The 18,363-nt window shown below is 32.8% G+C and overlaps 1 protein-coding gene across 4 annotated transcripts in view; it reads left to right on the forward strand.

The window, feature by feature from the left end:
* The window catches only part of CPED1 (cadherin like and PC-esterase domain containing 1), a 307,276-nt gene that overhangs the window by 142,206 nt on the left and 146,707 nt on the right, over positions 1 to 18,363 (forward strand). For all 4 annotated transcript variants that reach the window (XM_037733240.1, XM_017513874.2, XM_017513876.2 and 1 more), the window contains 8 exons: positions 379 to 451; positions 1,643 to 1,810; positions 2,893 to 2,997; positions 4,658 to 4,827; positions 8,349 to 8,419; positions 10,596 to 10,640; positions 15,434 to 15,620; positions 16,601 to 16,769. In XM_037733240.1, the coding sequence (XP_037589168.1) occupies positions 379 to 451; positions 1,643 to 1,810; positions 2,893 to 2,997; positions 4,658 to 4,827; positions 8,349 to 8,419; positions 10,596 to 10,640; positions 15,434 to 15,620; positions 16,601 to 16,769 (988 nt within the window). The remainder of the gene's footprint in view (positions 1 to 378; positions 452 to 1,642; positions 1,811 to 2,892; positions 2,998 to 4,657; positions 4,828 to 8,348; positions 8,420 to 10,595; positions 10,641 to 15,433; positions 15,621 to 16,600; positions 16,770 to 18,363) is intronic.

Below are 18,363 nucleotides of genomic sequence, written 5' to 3' on the forward strand. Positions count from 1 at the left end.
TAATGCTCTTTCTCCTCTTGCCCCCCCACCCACAACAGGCCCTGGTGTGTGATGTTCTCCTCCCTGTGTCCATGTGTTCCCATTGTTCAACTCCCAGTTATGAATGAGAGCATGCAGTGTTTGATTTTCTGTTCCTGTGTTAGTTTGCTGGGAATGATGATTTCCAGCTTCATCTATGTCCCTGCAAAGGACACGAATTCATTCTTTTGTATGGCTGCATAGTATTCCATGGTGTATGTGTGCTACATTTTCTTTATGCCATCTATCATTGATGGACATGTGGGTTGGTTCCAAGTCTTTGCTATTATAAAAAGTGCTGCAATAAACATATGTGTGCATGTGTCTTTAGTTTTATGTTGCCTTGTGTTTTCATTTTAGATGCAGATTCTGTTTTCAACTTCTAACTTTTGATATTGGTTATGGCAGTTTCATGTACCCTGTAGTGCTCCAGGTCAGTATGCCAAAGGCCTCATAAGTGGTGTGGGTTTCTTCCTTGTGGTGAAAGATCAGTGTGTGTTGTTGTTTTCACTCATAGTAACCAGTCAATAAATAGCAATTTGCAAAAGTCACTGTAGGCTTATATTCACTGTGGTTCAGAGAATTAACTAGTATGTAGAGAGTCTATGAGTCCAATCCTGCCTATGTGTCTCTGTAAAACAAACATGAATTTTTCTATGGTTCAAGTACTATTTGTGAAATAAATGTGGTATGAAGTCAAGTGTGCATTAATGGAGAGAACAGGAAGTGCAGATAATAGAAAGTAACAGATTATCTGGTGTATTTACATGAGGTTATAAAAAGATAACTTTTATTTTTTATATATAGATATTTAGTTTAAAATTGGTTTATATTTAATTTTAAAAGTAATGGGAATTTTTGAAATTTTTTTGTTATAGATACTATGTGTAGATGAAGTGTTTTTGTACATTTTGATTCTTTTCCTTCCTCTCATGTTAAATACAGTCATTCAGACCATCTCCCCCAACATATTTTTTTTCCTCTAACATAGCACTCAGTGACAAAAAGATTAAAAATAATTTATTAAATTAGTCTATAGAAAGTTGTACCTAGGGATATGGGGTGGGAAAAAAGGAAGAAGGGCAAAATAAAATTATGTGTAACTAGAGTTCAACTTCATATAACATTTAGATGTTTTCAAACTATTATACAGGTAAACCAATTACATTATAGGTGGTTCAGACATTTAGTTAAATAGTTCCAAGATTTTGGCATAAAAATGTAAAACTTTATTAAATGACACCTTTTAATAGTCATTTTTTCATTATTTTGCATGCATATTTAATAGTTTGTATTATGCTTTTTAAAATCTGTTCAGAAAAAAAGTTATGTACCATCTTGAATGAAAGCATATTCTTCCACTATAAAAGGTACTAAGGTAAGCTAATGCGATTTTATAATGTATTAGTTAAATTTCTTATACTGTACATTAAATAATTGTTTTTAAATTGTATCTTTAAAAAAACATTATTCACATTTATAAAACTGTTGACCTCCAAAAGGACCACTAGATGTCAGTTCTGATCTATAATCCAACAGGAAATAAATCATGTCTTAGAAGTAATTCCATTGTCTTAAAAGTAAATCAATGAATAATATTTGCTGTGCTTTTGTTCTTTCAAAGGTACATGAGCATTTAAATTTTCAAGATAATGATAATATGGATTTTGAGGACCAAAATACAGAAGAATTCTTATTAAATGACACTTTCAATTTTCTCTTTTCTAATGAATCATCACTTTCCTTGTTTTCTGAGATATTTCAGAAACTTTATAGATCAGATGTATTCAAGGTAAGCGCATATTTGTGTACTGATAAGTACTTTTTCAAGTCATTCCTTCGAAGGTGGCATTCTTTTTATTGTGCAATTTCAGCAACTTAATAATTCACTTGAGATTAATTGGCATCTATTATATCACACTTCTTAATTTTTTTCTCACCTCAGGATCAATATTATTTTTATGTCAACTAAGTATGCAAGTGACTGATTATGATGAAATTATGGGTTGAAAATTAAGTAAAATGTTCATAATTTCTTTCTTTTCTTTCTTTCTTTTTCTTTTCTTTTCTTTCTTTTTTTTTTTTTTTTTTNTTTTTTTTTTGAGACAGAGTCTTGCTCTGCTGCCCAGGCTGGAGTGCAGTGGCACCTTCTCAGCTCACTGCAACCTCCGCCTCCTGGGTTCAAGTGATTCTTCTGCCTCAGCCTCCTGAGTAGCTGGGACAACAGGCGCATGTTACCACAACACCTGACTAATTTTTGTATTTTTAGTAGAGATGGGTTTCCCCATATTGGCCAGGCTGGTCTCAAATTTCTGATCTCATGATCCACTTGCCTCAGACTCCCAAAGTGCTGGAATTATGAAATGTTGTGGAAATTATGAATAATATGTATTATATACTATATAATACTTTTTTATTTTTTGATTTTTCCTTTCAACTTGTAAGTTCAGAAGGTACATGTGCAGGTTTGTTACATGTATTGTAGAGTACTTTGAAAGGAATGTTAGAACTTTTTGGAGGTAGTCTAGAAGAGCAGCAAGTGCTCCAGATTGACATCAGAGGACTTGAGTTATAATACTAATTTTGCTTAAGCATCCACATCTATTGTCATGTTAGGGTGAATGCCAATGAATAGGGCATAGTGCTTCAAAATAACATTGATTGATTTTTATTACATGTTAACATCTCCCCAACCTTACTACCAAAGCATCATTGAGCTATTTTATCCAGGACCTCCCCGTCAAGTATGAAGTTTTCTTATATTCAGACACCACTGTGATAAGTTGAAGTTGCTTAAGAAATGGGAGGTAATTGGGTTGAACATGGTTTGACTTTTTAACAGTTGCTAAATTTTTCTCCCTCCCACCAATATAGGGTGAAAACTATCAAAAGGAACTAAATCAGTGTCTGTCCTTAGAAGAAATTAACTCAATTCTGACTTTCATAAAGGAACTTGGAAGTCTGGGACAATTCCAGCTGGTAAAGCAAAAGTGACATTTGATTCTTCTTGATGACTGAGATTAGAGTAGATCACTGTAAGCTACCTGATTTTGACATCAAACTATTAAGAAATAGAAATCTTTACAAGCTACTTTCTTCTTTTCAGAGATCTAAGTAGCAAAATAAGCAAGATTTATATGCATTACTTTAAGAGTTTTAAACAATATGTGACTTATTAAAGGAAAAAGAATATGGGATTAGCATAGCTGCCAGTATTTGACAGTTCTCAAGGGGAAAATGTCAACATTTTTCTGAAGAAGTTTTACTTTTAGCTTCAGAACATTTACATGAAACCAAAGGTTATTTCTGCTTATTATACCCTTGTTATTTCTGCTTATTATACCCTTTTTGTTTTTGTAAAATCAAATATATTTTTAAAAATGTTTTAGAAAAGTGCCTAAACCTTAATTTCTTATAACTCTATATCAAACTTCAAAGGAAGAGAATGTAAATAATTATAACTTTTACTGGTTTATATCTTTTTAAAAAGGCATTTATTTTCTCTCTTATGTATTTTCTTGGGTTTTGTTAATTCCTTGGTCAATATCAAAGGATAATTTGTTGCATACAAAATGCATGTTCAGTACTTGTTTTCTTTCCCGTTCTGATACTTATATAGAATAAAGTGAATTTGTATTTTTCTACCTAAGATTTGTTCATATGAAATATCTTTTTAAAATAACATTCTTAGTCATTAATAATTTATTATTACCCTGATGTTTCACTCAAGTATTTATTTTACTTTTGAAAAGTATATATATATATATATATATATATATATGTAATATACATATACATACATATATATATATACACATATATATATATGTAATATACATATACATACATATATATATATATACACACACACACACACACACATACACTACTTGATGAGTTTAATCAACTTACTAAGTTAATTAATGAGTGTTTGATACTTGTTTTTCTAATTTACTCCCAAATTTTAAAGGATTCAAAGTAAGCTAATTTCCCCAAAGATAATTGAGTTGACACAATATCATTTTAACTATTTTAAATATAGTAAGTATTACATTCACAACAGTTTGACTTAATACTATAAAAATAAAATAAAAGGGACCTGGCCTCACTCCTCAAGAATTTATAACTTTAGATATTGTGAATATGGAGAACATCTCTCACCATAACTTGCGGAATAACTAAATAATTATTTTGCAAGAGAAAGAGAAAATTCCAATTTCCTGGTTCTCATAGTAGAAAGGAGATAACCACAGATTTTTCTCTGTGGGGCAAGAGGGGAAGATTAATATTTCTCACTCTGACATAATTCACTTATAACCTAAGAGGCTTTCTCATTCTTCCTACTGTGGAACTTTTTTATTCAGGTGTCTTCAGGTATCTGTAATGGGAAAGAGAAATCCACTTATATTAACTGAAAAAAAAATTAGTCCTATTTGGAAATATGATCACCAACAAAATTAGCTTCTTATAAAAAAGTGATATTTATACCAAAAACTTCACAGTAAACTAATTTGTGGTACTGACCAATGGATTTTTAACAAATATTTGATTTCTTAAATAAATAAGTATAAAGTTGTTCATAGTAATACTGCATTATAATTTGTTTTCCATAACTTATAATGATGTTTTATGTGCTCAGCTCTTCCCATCGACTACTCCTGGGATTCAGTCACTGATGCACGAATTTTATGATATGGCAAATCCTGTGGGAAAACCTGGCTCAGTCCTGACCCAATACTGGTCTCTTTTAAATGTATTTGAACAATTTCAGTTCATGAATAAAAAGACACAGCTACATCCACTAGAATGGTAAGATACCCACAAGTTTGAATTGTACAATCCAAAAAATCTCTAGTCTACAGATCGATTTCAAAAGGCTTTGCCTATGTTAACACAAGCAACAATGACAAAAAAAGTGTGTCCAAATTTCCATGCTCTGGAAAATAAATGTCTTTAAACATTGAAACCATAATGATTCTAGTGGTCTTTAAACACTGTAATAAAAATGAATCCAACAGTTTTTTTAAATCAACAAGACTTGACTCCACTTAATGTTTAGAATTGAAAGTTTCAATCTAGTTTCCTTTTGTGACATATATTCTTGAATTGTGGGACTATTAGACAAAAAGTATTAGGTGAGATTTGTTTTACAAACCATTATCAGAGCTTGATACGGTAATATTATTTATTTAGAAGGATTTTTAAGGTGTGACTTTTTTCTGAGCAAAACCCGTTGAATGTATATACATATGTCCTGTCTTTTTCACAATTTATTCCTATTTTGATTTTAGAAGATAGAACTTTTGTTTTTTTGCTGTTGTTTTGTTTTGTTTTTTGAAGGTAGAATCTCAGAGGAAAATATTTGGCTCAGATAAAAGTTTCCCACCTTCACTTCCATTCTAATGAGAGATAGTAATTAGGGAATGAGAGCTGAGACAGATAAAATTTTACCTCCATTAGTTAGGGAAAAGGGACAACACCTAAGGGTTTGTCTGCTTCTGTTTTATATGGATTGAATTGCGGGAGTATTTGCCTTTTCTACTGGCAGCAAAACAGAAGTAAACCTAAACCTCCTAGGGAGATGAAAGACTAAATGGCCCTGACATAATCATTAAAGTCTTTTGCAGTCACCCTAGGGAATGGCTTCCGTTCTATTGACTTACACTTCACTTCTTTCTGCTCAGGATATAGTGAAAACAGGCCTATAAAAACTTTATTTTTAAAATTCAAAAATTTGAATTTTTTATGTTTCAAAAATTTCAATAATCATGTATTTCAAGAATTCTTAGGACATCTCCCAGGAGCAGAGTTCCCTTTAATTGCTGCAACTTAAAGAAGTTCGTCTTATTTCCTCAATACCTGGAAGTAGTAGGCTCAGCAGAAGATTTTTTATGTGTTTGAATATTAGGTTTCAAATAACATACCTCAGAGACCCTTTGTTTGTACTTCACAGTCACTCAAATAATCTAAGACTGCCTCGTTTATTATAGATGGGCGAAAAACAGACTTGATTTCCAAAGGAAGCTATTTAAAAGTATCATTTTTAACTTTGAGGAAGTTCCCTCAGGATACTCAAAGTTTGAAAAGTTTGTTCCCCAGCAGATTTTTCTCAAGCTCCACATATGTTGTAAGATTAAGCAGTGTTCTGATCTTAAATTTAGAAGATTGAAATCTTTTCTTCCAATAATAAAATTTACTAATGGTCAGTGTTGAGTATAGTTAGACAGGGTGAGGACATTTTTGAATTATAGAGACTAGATTCAAAAATCCCAACTTTAGTTTATGAAGACAAGGTTTGGACTGCTCTGAGACTCAGTTTCTTATCTGCAAAGTATACATTATACTACAAACCATGTATATTTCGATATGATTACATAAAAATAACTTTCATTTGCTACATGGCACCTGATACACTATAGCAAGAATAGGTAGGAAATATCAATATGCTTTTCTTTCTATGTTTCTATTCAATGATCATTTTAGCTTCTATAGTGAGGGTAATGTTTTTATATTTTTAATGGGAAAAGCAAGACAATTTTGAAATGTTTATCTAAGTTAACAGTGAGATAAGCAAACCTTACTATGTTTTCAACAAGCAATTTGTATATGGCTAATTTCACTTGCATTCAATAAAAAAATGTCCAAATCTAATTCTCTTCAAGGTTACCAGTGAGCGTATATATATATTTATTTATCATTCATGCCATATTGCAATGAGGGTGCATGTTATATACATTTTCCAAATGACAAAATGAAGTGCTGAGAAGATGGGTCATTTGCTCAGGTTACAAAGCTAATAGTAATAGAGTTGGAACTAGGACCCTGGCCTTTTCATCCATGGTCCAGCACATCGTGTAGATAGGGAGGTCATCATTGTCCTTATGTTCCCAATGGTTACCTCAATTTTTTCTATAGACAATGTCAGCTTCATAGTTGTACACTACCTGTGTTCAACGACTGCATCTTTCCTTCTAAGTAAAGACCATCCTCTTGTCGCAGTGAGGCGAAAAGAGATAAAGTCAGAAAAGCATTACGGTACTAGTTAACTGTTATATATGTGTTCTGAGGCCCAAAATCCAGAGATCTCAAAAGAATTAGTGTAAATCTGAACAGAATGAAAATCTTAAGATCAACATTGTGCACCATGTGCTAATTTTACCTTACTAGAAATAAAGTTGCATTGTACTTTGCTCTAAGGAAATGCTTTCAATAAAAATCCACCTGGATGAAACAATTTATTCACAAAATTATGTAGAAAATCACTGCAGGATGCCTTTACATACAGGTGTCTCATTGTATTAAGATAGTAACCTTTCCAAACTTTAGTTTCTGTGCATTTCAGGGTTGTGTCTTTTGTGAGTCACCTGGAATAAACAGTTTTTAAAATAAAAATGCAAAAAATTATCATGGTTTCCACCATTAGCAACAATTTTAATTCCTTGATGCTTTTAAATTTCTTAGCTGATGTTTACATTTGGAAGGTATTGAATATGTCTTATTCATCTCTTTTCCATTACAGTACCCAGCACAATATCTGGGACAATACATATTTCTAAAATGTTATTTAACGCATAAAATTGTATTTAACTTTCATAGCATCCCTGTGAAGTAAGATAAACATTGTTATCTCTGTTGTGCTGGGGTGGAAACAGAGATTTGCACCAGCACAGAAAAGTCTTGTCAGGGGCCTGCAGATGTTCATGCCTGGTGTTTTTTATCATCTGCACCAGCAGTTTTTCTGTCTGCAATTTAAATTATTTTGGTCTCAAATTTGAGGACTTAAAGGGCAGTCTGGCAAAGTATTTAGTTAGTTATACAACACAGAAAATGACGTGAACACACCGGAATATAACCCTTATGATTCACTACAGTTTAAGGGTAGAAGACTTGGCAAGACATAGGTCATTTTCTGAATAGTACACTTACATTTCTTCAATTAAATGTATGTTCTTCTCAGGCTGTCTCAGTACTTCTAAGACTTTTTGCTCCAAAATAGTTTAACTATAGCCAAACAGATTTCCAATAAGAATGTGTATTCTTGAATCACTTCTATTGGACCCAAGCTATCTGAGATTCCTTGGATTTGGACTGAAGAGTGACGTTTTACCCTGGTTTTCTTCAAATGTGCTTCCACTGATTAGGGATGATGAGATTTCCACCTACTTCATTGGAGGGTAGATTGCCAGTTTTGAGGACTGAAATGCAGAAAATGTTTTTGTGTTCATCAAAGTAACTGTGCCCATACAGAAGAAAAGATAGTGTGTTAGATATAATTTTCATGTGTTTTGTTCATTTCATTCATCCAGAGTTGTTTGGCATTGCATTTGCAGGAATTCTTTCACAGAGGATAAAAACATTGAAAAACCACAAGTGCCATTTGATGCAACAGAAAATAAAAAAGGTAAATATTATATATATATATATTCCCATGTGTTTCATCATAAAAATAAGTATTTCCTCGCAAAAAATGTAAAATATTTCACCTCATTAGCAATCAAAAATGAAAATTAAATGAGAAAATGCTATTATCCCTCAAATTTGGAAAGAATTAAAAAAAAAATAATAGAGTGGGAATCCAGCAATCCCACTACTGGAAATGAGTATGTTAAAGAGATATTTGTACTCCCATGTTAGCTGCAGCACTACACATAATATTCAAGGTATAGAATCATCCTAAGTGTTCATCAGTGAATAAATGGGTAAAGACAATGGGGGTATATATATATATATATATATATATATATATATATACACACACACACAATGGAATACTGTTCAGCCAAAAAGAGAAAGAAATTCTGTTATTTGTCAGTTTGTGACATAGATAATCCTGGAGAATGTTAAGTGAAATAAGCCAGGCACAAAAAGATAAAAACCCCATACTTTCACTCACATGTGGGATTGAAAACATTTGATCTCACAGAATAAAGAGAGGTTACCAGTTTTATGCTCTCATAGAGGGTAGAATAGTAGTTACTAGAGGACAGAGAGGATAGGGAGGGAAGAAGATGGCCAGAGATTGGCTATGGTTCGATAGGAGAAAAAATTCTTTTGATCTATTAAACAATCAGATGACTATCATTAACCAATTTATATTTTTAAATAGCTGGAAGAGAGGATTTTGAATGATCTCACCACAAATAACGATAAATGTTTGATGTGATGGATATGGTAGTTAGCAAGATTTAATCATTATACAATGTATACATGTATTGAAATATTTTTCACTATACCCCAGAATAATGTGTCAATTAAAAGTAAAACTTCAAAAACATAGTAGAGTGGGGAGAGTGTAGGGAAATAAGTATTGTGCTAGTGAATGTATAAATTAGAACAACCTCTATTAAGGGGCCACTTAACAAAATATAAGAAAAGCTTTAAAAGCTATTTTTAGAGATCAGAAATTTTACTTCTAGATATTTATTTTAATGAAATAATGTATACAAAATTTAATTACATAAATTATCAATAAAAATAGAATTTATTACTATTGCAGTAAGAGTGGACTGGACACACAAATTAAGCTAGAGTAATCAAATAAAACATTGTAAACCCATTCTTATGTTGTGAAAGAATATTTATGACATGAAAGTTGTTTATGATCTATTATTAAACCTAACAATTGACTACCTCACCATGAACCTCAAGAAAAATTAATGGTGATTTTTATTTTTCCTCTTTGGGTTATCTCAATTTTTTCTTTTTTTCCTTCCAAAGGACAGCTAAGCTTTTTTTTTTTTTTTCCAAGGGAAAACAATACTTCTAAGTTTAAAAAGAAAAAATGAAAAGAAATATTCACCCATATGTCTTTAATTTTTTTTAGTTCAAAGATTTTCTATTATGAAACAGGATTTAACCCAATACAGTGGTTTTCAATGTGTATCCCTGTCTCCCCAGAATCACCTGGAAAACTTAGCAATTCAGATTTACTCAACCCACTATCTCTGGGGTTGAGACCTAGCAATTTGTGTTTTAATAAGCCCTTCTGATGATTCTAAGGCTAGAGTTTGAGAATCACTGATTCAATAGAATGAATCAGTAGGTGCAATGAAGAACTGGGAGAAACTACCTTTCATTTGCCCACCAGTTTTTTCCTCTATAAATGAAGATTTAACCACTCTGTGTGTTTTGTTCATTTATTTGTTTCATAAATATTTATTAAGGAGTTTTTAAAATAAATATTTGTATTTAAATATTTATTAAAAAAACGTAGAGTAAATGTTAGTGAGACCAACTGAATGGACCTTCTATAATTCTAATGATTTGAGAAACTATAGTTATAGGATATGGAACCTGTGAGGAATCTTGATTGATTAACTTCAGGCAATAAATGGCATTTAAGCCATCATTTTCTCCCTTAATGTTTTTCTATTTGAAGTAATCATTCTTCTGAGCTTTGAATAAAATAACTTCTTTTATTATAGTTTTCAGTTTTACTTAGATATGTTCACTGGTATAATAAAAGTTAAAAATGTTTTATTAAATTATCTAATTTGATAGCTGAATGTATATTTAAAAAATTTGATTAATGGTTTTTATTTTAAATTTACATTTCTTTTTTTTTTTTTAAGTTGCAGTTCTACAAATTAAGAATGAAAATAAAGAAATACATTGCAGTTATGGTGAGTTGAGATTAAAGAGTTTTAGCAGCATAATTGACAATTAGGAAACAGCACAAGTTTGAATTTAAAAAAATCATCATTTTATTATATTTGGGTATCTTTAGGCTGATAATTTTTAAAGTAAATTTTTAGAAGTTATTAGATTCTGATGGAGTCAGTATCTATCACTTTTACATAAAAACATAAAATATTACATTCATTTAAGGACGACTTCCAAACCCACCTTGAAGGGCTTTTTGGGTTCTAGGGCATTGCCTTGGAAGCCCTTCAAGTGTAAGAGCTTGACTTATCAGCTTTATACATCGATCTTCAGAGGTCTCACTACCTGGCAGTGATTCCTTTCTCACCAGATTGTTGCTATAGTGGTTAGTACTTGAGTAGAGTGTTTTTGTAACAGTTGAGAGTTTTTAAGCCAATTTTCAATTTATTTTTTAATTCATTTTTTAACCAAGCCATAATAGAAGAAAAATACTTTTAAGTTTGTATTAACTTTAAATTTAAAAAATAATTTTCTTTATATTGGTCAGTATTATTGCTACAATGGTCTTGCAAATATATCATCTTAGAGAGTCTAACTGACTTTTCCAAAGTCACAGGGTTATTAAATGCCTGAGCTGTATCACAAAGCTGAGTCTTCAGATTCTCTGTTCAAAGCTCCTGAACTAAGCTAGGCATAGTGCCATGCACCTATATGCCCAGTGCCTTGGGAGGCCAAGGCAGAGGCATCACTTGAGCCCAGGAGCTCCAGGTTACAGTGATTGCATCACTGTACTCCAGCCTGAGGGACATAGCAAGACCCTGTCTCTAAAAGAAAAGAAAAAGAAAAACTCCTGAGTTTTCTTAGTATTCTATAATATATTGTAGAGAGATTGAATTTTATATAGCAAGATTTTTCTTAGCAATGTATACCTTAAAATATATGTGTGTGCCTATGTGTATATGTGTGTATATATATATATATATATATGTATTTGGTGCCAAAAATCAACTTAGAAAATTTAGTTTTCCACAAATAAAAAATCAATTCCAGTAAAACACTAAAGCTAAAAAAAGTATAGATTTAATTTAATTTATTATATTATTTTATTCATTAATTTATTTTTTAGAGACAGGATCTCACTTTGTTGTCCTGGCTGGAGTGCAGTGGAACCATCATAGGTCACTGCAACATCGACTTTCTGGGCACAAGCAATCCGCCTGCCTCAGCCTCTCAAGTAGCTAGGACTACAGGCATGAGCTACCTGTAGTACATGTAGTTACATGTAGCTACATCTGGATAATTTTGCAATTTTGTGTGGAGATGCTATTAGCCCAGGCTGGTCTCAATCTCTTGGCCTCAAGTGATCCTCCCGCCTCAGCCTCTCAAAGTACTGGGATTACAGAAATGAGTCACTGTGCCTGGCCTAATTTATTATTAATAGAATTCTTTGAATTTAATAAAATCTAATTTTTACAATCTAAAATCTGGTTTAATTCATTCATGAGGTTTTATCACTATTGTTAAAATCATGGTAGGCTGAGATGTTATAATAATATGGTTTAATAGAATTAACATATATAGCCAATTAAAGAAAGTGGCATTTTAAATAAAGTATTGCTAATAGAGAATAAAGATAGCAGGTGTTATTTATGCCATTCCCTCCCTGCACTCATCACACAAGCTCCTACCCCTAGAAAAATACATGCTACTCCACTCTCCTGGAAAACTGTTGTCTAGGGTATGGTGTGAAAAGGACTAGTGAGAAAACTAGGAGCAAAATTAGAATCAACACTTGTTGAGGGTCTACTCTGTGCGAGGCCCAAGGCAAGGTGCAACATCAAGAAAGCCAGTTTGCCTCTTCGGGCTTCTATTTTCTCATTTGCAAAATGAAAGGATTGCATTGGATGATCTCACTTATTATTATTATTTTTTTTTGGTTGCCAGGTAATATGGTGCAGATGATGTTAACATGTTAGATGGCTCTTTAGCTTTGTTCATGTTTTTATGATGATAAAAATTAGTCCTGCCTGGATCTTTAGTAACTAATCTTCTTGCTTTTGTGGTATAAAATAAGATTTTAAAAAATAATGTGATGATGCCTCAGAACAGGTGGAGTTATTTTAGAGTCTAGGCTCTTCTCATGTTCAATATGAGTTATGATTATTCCTCAAGAGGTCAATAAAATTCTGCAGTTAAAAGAAATCCATTAAAAGCAACCAAATCTTCAAACAGCTTTCCCATAGATCCTTGCCAAATAGGTTAAGCAGCCTGCTACCCCTGTACCTCATGCTGGGTTCTCCGTAGATCTCAGGTAAGCTGGCCTGAGACAAGTTGAGACTGGGAAGGGCAAGATACCAAGCAAACACCAGGTGTCTGTAGGCGGCAACACTGATACTTGAGTTGAAGATGATATCAGAACTAAATCAGCATTCAGGCAGGGGTTTAGGAGATAGTGCTCACACAAGAGGCAGAGACTTTCTGATGAAACCAAAAGTAAGCATTTGCTGAAGAGAACGATTGCACATTTATTTCAGGTCATCTAGGGCTGTTTCAGTTCCTAAGGAAAGCAAGCCCCATTGAAAACTGTGACTATTAAGTAAAAGCATAAACTACAAGGAAATTAACTCTCAGAGAATCTTTATAAAAATATATCTTATTAAGTTAAAGTACATCTTTTATGTTTTATTTTGAAAAAAGATCTTCCTCTTTGCTATTCACTTAGCTAGTTCTGGGCATAAAAGTGCAAGTGTGGATATTCCCTTTTTGCCTGGGCAATGGTAATTTCCAAAGCATAGTCCATATCTCAGCTCCAGCTTGTTTAATATTATGTTGAGTTTGCAGCCATTTGAATCAAATCTCATGATTAATAATATCCTTTTTTAATTGTGCTTATCTCAGAGTCTTTCACGAGAAAATGCTGGAGAAAAAACTTTGATGAAAAAGAATGTATTATTAATAAGTGGTTGAATTTGAATTAAAAACTGTGGTCCTTTACAGAATGATTTCTAATAAAAATAATTTCTGCCTTCATTCTTTTTTCTTTTTTATTATAAGAAGATTTCAGGGGCTGTTATGATCATTGAAATTATAGATGCAGTCCACCTACATCGATCAGCCAGATACTACCTTGGATTGACCATTAGGACAAATAACAAGTAAAATTAATGAAGCAGATAGTTTACCCAATTTAATGAGTTATTCAACCAACGTTACTAGATGTTTATTTTTTATTAAGACCTCTTTATGAAATAAAATTACAGTATGTCTATTGTAACATATATCTATTATATTACTACTGTTTGTAATTTATACATTAACTTGTTGTTCTTCCATAGCCTAAGAAACCTACAGAATATGGGTCAGAAATATATAGGTTCTTTAAAATTTTTAATTCTTTTAGTCCATGATGGGAGCTATATAGAGACCTAGTCCCCAGAACAAAAATGAAGCATCCATATAGGTTGGTGGTACTCATTGTCAAGGATTTGGTGGTGCATCTCCATGTCCATCAAAGAAAAATAAAAATTTTGATCTTGTTGAAGACAAAGTCTGGGCATATTGGGCAATGCCGCTGGAGAGCAAGACAAGGAGGACTTGTGAAATGCCTTGTTTGCCTTTTTAGGACTTTGGACTTGACTCTGGAAATGATGAGAAACCACTAAAGAAAGGAAGACAAATCATTAGATTTGACCTTGGAAAAATCAGTATTATAGTTATCTAAAAGCAGAGGAAAAACCAACAATTAATAAAACGATCTCCTTTCTCTATGTTTAGTTTCATAGCTTCCTGTAGCAAATTCTGTTATCCTTTTTGTTTATATGTTGTTAAATGCCACTGAACATTTTATGTAAGGCCACACCAAGATACTTTCATTTTACAGATTTTCATAGAATTTTCTATGTTTATCTTTGTTGGCATTTTATTGGCAATTGGAAATTATTGATGAAACTAAATACTTCTTGACATTTCTTTGAAAAACACTGTTAAGCTTTTGGGTAATTTGTTTATTCCAAACATTAATATTGAATATAACTTAACAGTAGCTGGTGTATGTGCCTATAAAGCTATTTTTCTTTTTCTTTTTTGTTTGTGCACTGAGATACAGCTGTAAACAATTGGGCTAACAAAGAGAAATATTTTTTTAATGCCTCAGAATCAATGTTATGAAGTAATGTTCTAGGTTCTGTGACAAGATGGAGCAGAGGATAGTATTTCCTTCTTATACTTGATGATACGTTCCCAAGTAAGGTGGCCTGGGAAGGAAGCAGTTTCAGGATGCCCTTGCTTATGTGTCTGTTTGGTATGATATTGGAGTTTGCAGTCTTTGCCCCACACTGCCTATGAGATACTATATCAATTAAATGGCATTTCAGTGATGCTCCACATCAAGAAATTTTCCTCATTCCTTGCTGGTCTCCTCTGCCACTATCCCACAGAGCCATCACCTCCACTTACATGGTTGCTTGATATATGCAGTAAATGTCACAAAAATGTTATCAGTCTACAGGAGAGACATTTTCCTACCTTCTGTGCCTTTAAACTTTCAAGGGCTGAGCAAAAAACACCATCTATATAACACAAACTAAAATCAACAGCTGATATATGAGGCAACTTCTACAGAATCTGATGAGTTGAAAAACCAGCTGCAGCCACAAATCAACTATGATCAGGGTACTGAATGAAAAGTCAGTAGGGATCATTGAAGTTGTTCAAAGGAAACAGAAAAAGAAAAACTTTAATCATATATTATTTAAAGATACTTATCCACTTCACAGTTGTCTTTTTTCTGTCATTGTTTTTGTATTTTTAACAGATAAAGACACACCGTGTCATATCAAGCAGATCTTCACACATCCGAATTTGGAACTAAATCCTGAGTTTAATCCAAAGATCAAAGATTATTACTCTGAAGTCCCATTTGATGTGGTAACAGTGACAATTGGAGTGGAGACTCCTAAGTGTCAGTGCAAGGTGCACCTGTATGAGCAGGCAGGGCCAAGGTATGAGGATGTTGCCTGGGGCTTTGTTGAGACACCATACTGGAAAGCAGACATTTGATGCAAATTTTGGAAGTGGTTCAGAAAAGCTGATTCATAAGATCAGTTGAAAGATTCCCAGTTGAACTTTCCCCTTCTCAGGTTTTTTGTTGTTTTGTTTTGTTTTTAAAGATTGGCAATCTTTGCAGCTCATCTTTGTAACAATAGTTTAACAAGAAATGACCTTGTTGCATGAAATATAGAGAAGATCAATTAAGGAAAAATTTCACTTATTATTGTTATGTTTTAAGATTCATGTTTTAAGATTGTTGAAGACATCAAGTTTTTTAATATTCAAAAAGTGATTGCTTAAACCTATTGGAGCACGATTTGCGGAGACAGTACCACTAACTTTCCTAAGTTTCACTGACTTTTTTTTCCTATTGATCTTTTAAAAGTCAGTAACTCTTTCATTCATAATTTTGAACAGAAGATAGAACCTTATTCTGTACTGTATCCATTGCAAAGAAGATACCCATGGTTCCATGCTGTAGGGAAAGAAATGCACTTGGAACCCTTAGGAGCCAAGTCTAGTAGAAAGAAAGGATTCAAGTCGGGACAACCTGGGTTCCCAACCATGACTCTTCTATGTGACTTTGAATGATGTGTTTACCAGTTCTAGGTCATGATCTCTATATTTAAAATGGGGACAATCATAGTTGTATTAAATGAGACAATGTTGACCTTGGAATATGTCTAATAAATATTAGTTTCCTTCTCTTTATGGAAGATATAACTTGCTCTGCAAGAAGACTCTTGGCGTAGTAAAGTACTGTGAGAGAGATGTTTATTTGTTTTCCTATTTTAGGTTTCTTATGAAATTGTATAGACCTTTCTGTTATATATTCAAATAGGCAATTAATAAATACATACGAATCAGTTTGGGCTGAGTAAATCTCCCCTATTCATAGTCTCTCTCTTTCTCGCTCCCTCTTTCTCTCCAGTTTTGCCAGCTACCCTTTGGGCTTAGGAATGAATAAAATCTCAATATTTGTAGTGGATGAATCTCCAGCACACAGTGAGACCCTGATCACATACAAACTCACCATCTATAGAGAAGACCGCCCAAGTCTGCCCTTGTTTGAGGCCTTCACAGCATGTGGTTTTGTGCAGGTAAGTGAAGTTTACATTTGCACTTGGGTTGAATTGGGAATGATCTGTTAACCTGGGTGAAAAGTGCCAAATGAAAATTATTTCAAGAAATTGTATGCTTTGAAATTGAAATTGTGGTCTCATTTCAAAAGAGTGAGAATCCCAGCCAGGTATCTAAGGCACCTCATTGTGAGTGATTTTCTTTATAGTGTGCTCATTGTGTTCATTGTGTTCAGTGGACTTATTGTGGTTAATGTTCAAAAACATGTGAGGACTCACACTTAGTTGTGTAATCGGTTTCACATTTTCCTTTTAAACTGGGCTATTTTTCTTGGATTTGTCCCTGGATCTACTTTTGAAATTTTAAACTAGATTTAGTAGAATTTACTTTAAAGAATAAGAGGAAAATTTATGGAACTATTTTACAGAAAGCATATTGGATAAATGAAACTAAATTTGCTTGGGATAGATATATTTCTCATTCACTTCTCATGCAGTCATCGTATCACAAGGCTGTAGTTTCTCTTGTGAGCAAAATGTACTATTTTTTAACCTGTTCATTTTGGAGAAGGGTGAATGTTGCCCTACCACTTTTGTTCTACGGTTTTTCCCAATTTTTTTCTCTTTTGAGAATCCTATGTATAGTCTTCTACATTTCCTCATATTGTATACCGCTTACTACAGGTGATTCCAAGGAAGTAGTAACTGGTATTTTTATCACATATCTACTAATTCTCTAAGAAAGTGTACTTGCTAATATATCATGTCAAATTACATATTACTATGAGCTTTGAAGTATAGATGGTTAGTAAAAGAGAGGTATTGCTGACGGGGCCTTGGTAGGTACTATGGTTACCATGTTTTTTAATGTAACAGCCAGACCCAGTAATCACCTCGCCACTGTCTTATCTGTTTCCAAGAGCTTTAAAAATCTCAGGGATAGGCATAATTTTTATTTTTTAAGGAAATCATATCACTAATTTATGAATTACTACTAAACCAAATTGAATTTCACATCTGAAGATTCATTCAAAAAAAGATGAAGATGTTATTCTCAAAGATATTAATAGGCATACTTAAAACGAGTAGAGTAGAGTTTCATGGTCAAATAAACCCATTGGTTGATGAAGCAATGAGGTAAACAAAGTTAAGTAGGTGTCTTTACTATAGGATTTCTCTGAACCTCTAATATAATAATTTAAATGGTGGTTCATTTATAGTATGGAAAAAATATATATTTCACTTATATGATGTTCAAGAATAAGCAGAAGCAAACTGTGTTTATAGAAGTCAGAATAGCAGTTACCCAGAAGGTATGGGTACCACTAAGCATGAGGGAATGTTTTGGGCAAATGTCCAACATCAAACTTATCTGATGTGCTTTTTAATAGAATAGCTATCAATATTTTTTGTGGGAAACATGTGAGGAAACACTGGTCTAAACTATGGAGAAGACTTTAAAATATGTTCCTCTCAAGTTTTGACCTTTCAATTTGCTTTATTTGCATTGCTGTCTCAATCTGCTTCTGAATTGAAGAACAAGTAATATAGCCGCACCAAGTGTTTAAAAAATAAACAAAAATCTAGAGGGAGGTGTGCTTTTGTCTATTCGTGT

This window comes from Cebus imitator, unplaced genomic scaffold, assembly GCF_001604975.1.
Source record: "Cebus imitator isolate Cc_AM_T3 unplaced genomic scaffold, Cebus_imitator-1.0 Scaffold508, whole genome shotgun sequence".
Classification (NCBI taxonomy): domain Eukaryota; kingdom Metazoa; phylum Chordata; class Mammalia; order Primates; family Cebidae; genus Cebus; species Cebus imitator.